General features: G+C 36.0%; 1 protein-coding gene across 1 annotated transcript; it reads left to right on the top strand.

Annotated features, from left to right (window-relative positions):
• The first annotated feature begins 3,218 nt into the window (after positions 1-3,218).
• On the top strand, positions 3,219-5,812 carry LOC141597521 (G-type lectin S-receptor-like serine/threonine-protein kinase At1g11330). The gene is made up of 6 exons (XM_074417988.1): positions 3,219-3,339; positions 3,665-3,840; positions 4,305-4,515; positions 4,696-4,933; positions 5,031-5,178; positions 5,330-5,812. The coding sequence occupies exons 1-6, from the start codon at positions 3,219-3,221 to the stop codon at positions 5,639-5,641; spliced, it is 1,206 nt and encodes a 401-aa protein (XP_074274089.1). The 3' UTR covers positions 5,642-5,812.
• The last annotated feature ends 1,004 nt before the right edge of the window (positions 5,813-6,816 follow it).

The following is a 6,816-nucleotide window of genomic DNA, read 5'->3' as shown; positions in this document are numbered from 1 at the left end:
TATTTTTCTTTCTCATTTCATATGAACTATTATCAAAGCATGAACTAAAAGAAAGCATACTAAAAGGAAGCGAAAGTGAAGCTTCAGATAAATATTAAATAGTATGGTTTCTAAATTCTAATCCGTATATTTTTAAGTTTATGTGTTTTTTTTCAAAACTGGAATAGATTATTTTATAGTCTTTAATACTATTTTTATTTTTATATAGGATCGTGGACATAAGTATAACACGAGATGGATCAAATTCTTGAAATAGTAATAAGGAACTTAAAAAATTTTATGAACCTTTTGGAATTCGGATTTAGGGAATATAGTTTTTTTAGATTATTGAGCAATTGAAATGAAAATTTAATTCGTAATACATACACGGAGTGGATATCAACCATACTGTTGAATCATATCTAATATTTTTCTATCGATATAATAAATATTTTTCGGATGTAAATAATATTTGAAGCATGCACGTGGTGATAAGATTTCAAAGATATTTCTATGGGAGGTTTGATGGAGAGGTCTGTAAATAATTTAGAAATGATTATACTGAGGTATTGAGTTTACAACCTTATAAGGCGTCATTCAAGATTTTTCCATATGGAATTTATTATATACGGATGGTTTCAACTTTTAATATTTAAAAAAACTCATTTTATTATATTGCGGAGTAAAACACACGTATATATAATGAGTCGTCTTTGTCATTGCTCTGTTGTCAAGTTTCTCAAAATTAGTAGCTACCACATTGTCACTTGCAGGATTCGATTTTAAAAAATTAAAACCAAAGTTGTCAAAGAAATAAGGTATTAATTAACTAATTTCTATGTATTTCAAGACTATATATTTTTAAATAGATCAACAACTAATTGCTCGAACAAATATTAACAATACAATTTTTAAACAGATAAACCCGTGAATTTCACGGGTCACAAACCTAGTTAGAATTTAATCCCAATAAAACTGTTAATTCTTCCTTTGTGATTTTTTGTAATAAATAATTGAAATTGGACATCTTGTTGCTAGAATACTGCTTATTATGCTGTTAATTCTTCCTTTGTGATTTTTTGTAATAAATAATTAAAATTGGACATCTTGTTGCTAGAATACTACTGCTCTATACTCCTGTTATCCTTCATTTCTTTATTTTTTTTTGTAAGATTCATCATGTGTTTTGTGGGTTGCTGACGACGTGCAAGATTCCGCATAATTACCACATCCAGCCATGAATACAATTGCCTCCTAATTAAAACTGTCCTCTTAAATGGTTACTTATTCACAATAGAGTTTTAGCAATCGCTTAAGCTATCAGCACAAATTCACCGCAACTGATTTCCAAAAAATAAAAGCGTCATAGTTTGGAACCCGAAGTAGCCAGTTAATGAGGTCTTTCCTCAGAATCTAGCCTGATGCATTCTTGGGTATGGAATCTGAAAATGCCAGTACTCGATCTCCTGATTCTTTTATAAGGTGCAACCTGCATAAATCAAACAGTTTTACACCGTTTTACCTTTGGCTTAAAACTATAAACTATTAACACCAAATTGTCACCAAGTAATGGGGCTAACAGTACACATACGGAGTATGTAAAGTTAAACGGATGGAGGCCGTAGGGGTGTTCATTGGTCCGGGACCGGACCGGACCGGACCGGACCAAACTCTCTGGACCAAAGACCAAATAAGGGTTAAGTATATAAAACACGTAGACCGGACCGGACCGGACCGGACCAAATATTATTGTCATTGACATGTTTTAGTATATAAAACTAGAACTCGAGAAGTTCGTAATGATAAAAACAAACAACATTATTTTCTTACAGATTTAACTACATAATTACACGTCTTATAATATGTGTAAACAAAGTAGAAAATAAAATCAATAATATTACAAATTTAAAAACTTTTATTACATAACTTCGGTCCATGGTCTGGTCCGCGGTCTATTCAGGTTGGTCCAGACCGGACCGAAGACCAAAGTAGAGTAAATAGGTGGACCGTGGACCGGACCAAACAAAATTCGGTCCGGTCTGGTCCGGACCAAATTGTCCGGTCTGGTATTTGGTCACGTTTGAGGCTAAATGGAGGGGAATTCTTCGTAATACAATAATACAACTTGGAACAGTAAGGGAAAATCTTAACAGCTGACGGTCACGTTTGAGGCTAAATGGCTGCATCTATGGTGCAACAACTGAAAGCGCCTTAATGACCGATTCCAAGATTTAGGATAATTAAGCCGAGATGCATCACTGAGATACACTGTTGTCAGCAACTTGTGCCTTTTAAGTGCATTCCAACTCTCAGCAGTCTATTGTTTCATACATCTATTTTTGTATGGGTCATGTTCAGGGAACTTAGGAGTATAGCATGGTAGGTGCGGGGTAACGAGTTAAACATAATCACTCACACAACCACCTATAAGAGACGGTCTAATTAATATGTAAAACTTACCCATTAACCATACAATTATATATGGAATATTTAACCCGGAAAATATAGACGAATGGAGTAAAGGAAATTGGACTAACGGGTGTGTTAGGAGAACGGAGCTGCAATGCCACGCTCCAGGAAACAAAGAAGATAAGTTTTTGCAACTGAAGCAGATCAAAGTACCAGATTATGCTCATTGGATTCAAGCAAATGAAGATAATTCTATCGTTTGGGAGAGTTTCAATTACCCCACAGATTCATTAGTATCAGGGATAAAGCTAACCTTGAGTAAAAGTTTGAATGACACAAAAACATTAATCCAACCTTGGGAAAATGGGAAGATGGACAAGAGATTGCGGTTAAGAGGCTTTCGAAAAAGTCTGGACAAGGTGTAGAGGAGTTTATGAATGAAGTAATGGTGATTTCGAAACTTCAGCACAAAAACCTTGTAAGATTACTAGGATGCTGTGTAGAAGGAGAAGAAAAACTAGTCGTATATGAACTCTTGCCGAACAAAAGTTTAGACGCACTTCTTTTTCGTAAGTATGATGTAAATGGGTTAACTCAATGCATCTTAATGATCAACTGCAATGTTTGTTTGGTCTAAGTCCGGGAAAACTCACTCACTCAGATACGTAAAACTCTTCTACACACAGATCCAGAGCACAAAAGATGTTGGTTGGACTAAAGTGCATCATATACTTGAAATGACCCATCCTAATCTGATTTGACCAACAATGGACACAAATAACCCATTTGACAGATCTAAATGCGGCCTCCCTTCCCGCAAAATTATAAACATGACCAAAATACATAATCTTCAGATTGGATTTGTTACTTTCACCGATGCACTGCATACTAGTTTGTGTAAGACTTTTCAGTGTTCTCTTGACTTTTCTCCCCAATGTGCAGATGAAAGTGGCAAACGGAAAATAATTATAGCAATCACAGTGGTTTTGAGTGCATTGGTATCTATTATCTCAATTTTCTAAAAATGGAAGTGGATGCTTCACCGCAGAAATGGTAATATTGTTCATTCTCAACCCTGTAGTTGCTCAGTCAACAAAATGTATTACGCCTAGACCGAATAATGTAAGGGTCGACCCACTAGGCGCTAGGCCCTCTAATTTAGCGGACTTATATAAGAGTATCTAAAAATATATTTGGAGGACGGATGTCACGGGTCAATCCCTTAATTGATCACCTCTAGCGCGCCATATTTACTCATTGTTTCTTGATTCAGCAGGAACGAGAGCTATAGCAACTAAAGAGGCATATTTGCAAAACATACTTGGTGGGACAAGTAGCAGCAGTGATTTTCAAGATTTGCGATTGTTTGATTTCACAAAGTTGATTGACGCAACAGACAACTTTGCGGAAATCAACAAGCTTGGACAAGGGGGTTTCGGTCCTGTGTATAAGGTATGATTTGTAAGATATTTTTATGGACTGCTGTTGAAGTTTCTTATGAGGGCTCATGCCAATATCCAAACAAGAATGGGGGTAAGAACTTGCAGTTGTAATCTAAGGTATCGAACGAAAAAAAACCAACTTCATTTTTTAAGAACTTGTTGTGGATATGGAAGGCTACTTGTTATTCTTGGTGCTTTAAAAAGGCAGTTATTCTTGCTTGTGACGGTCACAAGGTTGTGACGTCTCAGTTCTCACAACCACCTTCCCTTTTTAACATTATTTAAATCGGTTGTGAAATGTCACATTAGAAAGGGGACCTAGTTTGTAAGTTTTCAAATAAATATGATAATGAAATAAGTAACTACAGTTCACTAAGTTACTCTTATATTATTATTTATGTATTATTATAATGCAATTTTCATTATGGGTCAATGAAGAGAACTATAGATGTAAAGTTTTGTCACTAACTCTAGGGAAAATGGGAAGATGGACAAGAGATTTCAGTTAAGAGGCTTTCCAAAATGTCTGGACAAGGTATAGAAGAGTTTATGAATGAAGTAATGGTGATTTCAAAATTTCAGCACAAGAACCTTGTAAGACTGTTGGGATGCTGTGTAGAAGGAGAAGAAAAACTACTAGTATATGAACTCTTGCCAAATAAAAGCTTGGACGCACTTCTTTTCGGTTAGTATGATATTCTGGAGTAACTCCAGATCATCTTAAGGATAAACTCTATTTTCATTCACTAATAACCTTCTAATCTATTTTTAAACTTGTAAGAAATATGTCCAATGTCTATTATGTGCCTTAAGATCATTCAACACCCAATCACATGATCACATTTTTAAAACACTTCGTACATAGATTCGGAGCTACAAAAACTATTGGACTGGCCAAAGCGGTTTAGCATTATCAAAGGAATATGTCGAGGCCTTCTTTATCTTCATAGAGATTCTAGATTGAGGATTATACACCGAGACTTAAAGCCAAGCAACATTCTGTTAGATGAGGAGCTCAATCCAAAGATTTCAGATTTTGGGATGGCGAGGATCTTTGGTAGCAAACAAGATGAAGCCAACACCCTACGAGTCGTCGGAACTTAGTAACTATTTCACCGCTTCACCCTTGTGATAATATATCCATTTTTAGACCATAACCCTAAAGCATTAAATCTTATGTGACTTAACTTGTGTGTGTAGTGGCTACATGTCTCCTGAATATGCAATGGAAGGCACGTTTTCTGAGAAATCTGATGTATATAGCCTCGGAGTTTTGCTACTGGAAATAGTAAGTGGTAGAAGGAATTACAAGTTTATGGATCATGAGTCTTCGAACCTCCTAACATATGTAAGTTTCGTGACTCGATCCTAGTATAACAATTTTTTTTGGTACTATTACCTTACATTACCGTAACTTATATGGTCATTAGTTAACCCAAAAGTTGTTGTTAGAATGGTATTAGCTTAGACAGTCTTTAAAATGTTCTAAATGTTTTCAGGCATGGAAACTGTGGAACGAAAATGACATTCTCTCCTTGATCAATCCTGAAATTGTCAACCACAGCTTTGAGGGGAAGATCTTTAAGTGCATACAAGTTGGACTATTGTGTGTTCAAGAATTTCCTGAAGATAGGCCGGATGTTTCAGCATTGATTTTCATGCTTGATGTCGATGATGTCAAAACTCTCCCAATTCCAAAGCGACCCGGGTTTACAAGAAACAAAGATCGTTCCAGTGCTGGAATTCTCCAAAATGCTCTTGACAATTGCTCGGTTAACAGTGTTTCTATGACTTCTATTAGCGGCCGCTAGCATGTTGGTTACGTGATCATATTAACAGTTTGTCATGTACATTCTATGTGTGTAAGATTTACCTATATAAATGATCTGTTCCCCCGCCCCTATCTTTTCCTCTCTAATTGCTTCATATAATAAGCTACGTTTTCAAAGATAAATGTGTAATGCTTCAGACTCATGGTAATATACAGATGCACTCAGACCTTCTCATTAAAAGCTTTTTTTTCCTAAGACGCATAGCAAAGACATTGGCAGACGTAGGATGTGTGTTTGGATTGAGGGATTTGGAGGGAAAGGGAGGGGAGGGAATTGGAAGGATGAGAAATACATTGTTTGGTTAGCAAAATGAAGGTAGAGGGATTTGGAGGTGAGGGAAAATGGATCCCTCCATTTCCCTCCTACAATGCAAATAATTATTTCCCCACCAACATAGGCAAGATTTAGAGGGAAAATCATCTCCTCCATTCCTCCCCTCCCCTTCCCTTCCTTTCTCTTCCCTCCTTCCTCCTCCCTTTCCTTTCCCTCCTTTTTTCCTATCCAAACAAGGCCTTAAGGAGAGAGGGGAACTTTAAGGGGGAAAATTGCGGACTATACAGTTAATCTAACAGCACACCACAAGGCACAAGCCATAAATGACATAGATATGAACAAAGACTATTGCAGGCAAGGGAAGACAGCTTTTTTATGACAAAGCACGCCATAGAACGAAATTTTCGTAGTTCCATTTGTAAAACATAACAAAAACATAAACAAATGATATAGAAAAGCACGAAAGCCATTGCAGGCGAGAGAAGACGAATTTGGACGACAAAACACAGCATGAACGGAATTTTCATAGTTTGATATGTAGAACAGAAACATAACAAAACAGAAACATAGAAATTGAAGATAATTTCTAATTCGAATGAAAAAATTACCTTAATCTGCATTCTGCGAAGCGGTTTTTCAACAAACATCAGTATTTCGGAACCAAATCGATCATTATGATTTACGACAACACTTGCACGCATTCCAGAAGCTACTTCAAGCTAGCAACATTGTTGATTCAGCTCCTTCAAGTGCTCTGTTACATTTTTGAACAATCATAAGTTACAATCTCGTAAATTGAACAATGTAAACAATCAATTCATCAAATTAGTATTCATACACAACTAATATGTATCAATAATGTATCCATCAAATTAGTATAA

This window comes from Silene latifolia, chromosome 8 (assembly GCF_048544455.1).
Source record: "Silene latifolia isolate original U9 population chromosome 8, ASM4854445v1, whole genome shotgun sequence".
Lineage (NCBI taxonomy): Eukaryota > Viridiplantae > Streptophyta > Magnoliopsida > Caryophyllales > Caryophyllaceae > Silene > Silene latifolia.
Note: the sequence above shows the minus strand (reverse complement) of the source record. Positions and strands in the feature narration are given on the sequence as shown.

What these genes read in the sequence shown, in the direction of transcription:
- LOC141597521 (XM_074417988.1), top strand. Translation starts at nt 3,219, where the DNA reads ATGACCAAAATACATAATCTTCAGATTGGATTTGTTACTTTCACCGAT. An exon ending in CTTGGACGCACTTCTTTTCG is followed by an intron (nt 4,516 to 4,695) that starts GTTAGTATGATA and finishes CTTCGTACATAG; the next exon opens with ATTCGGAGCTACAAAAACTA. An exon ending in CTACGAGTCGTCGGAACTTA is followed by an intron (nt 4,934 to 5,030) that starts GTAACTATTTCA and finishes TTGTGTGTGTAG; the next exon opens with TGGCTACATGTCTCCTGAAT.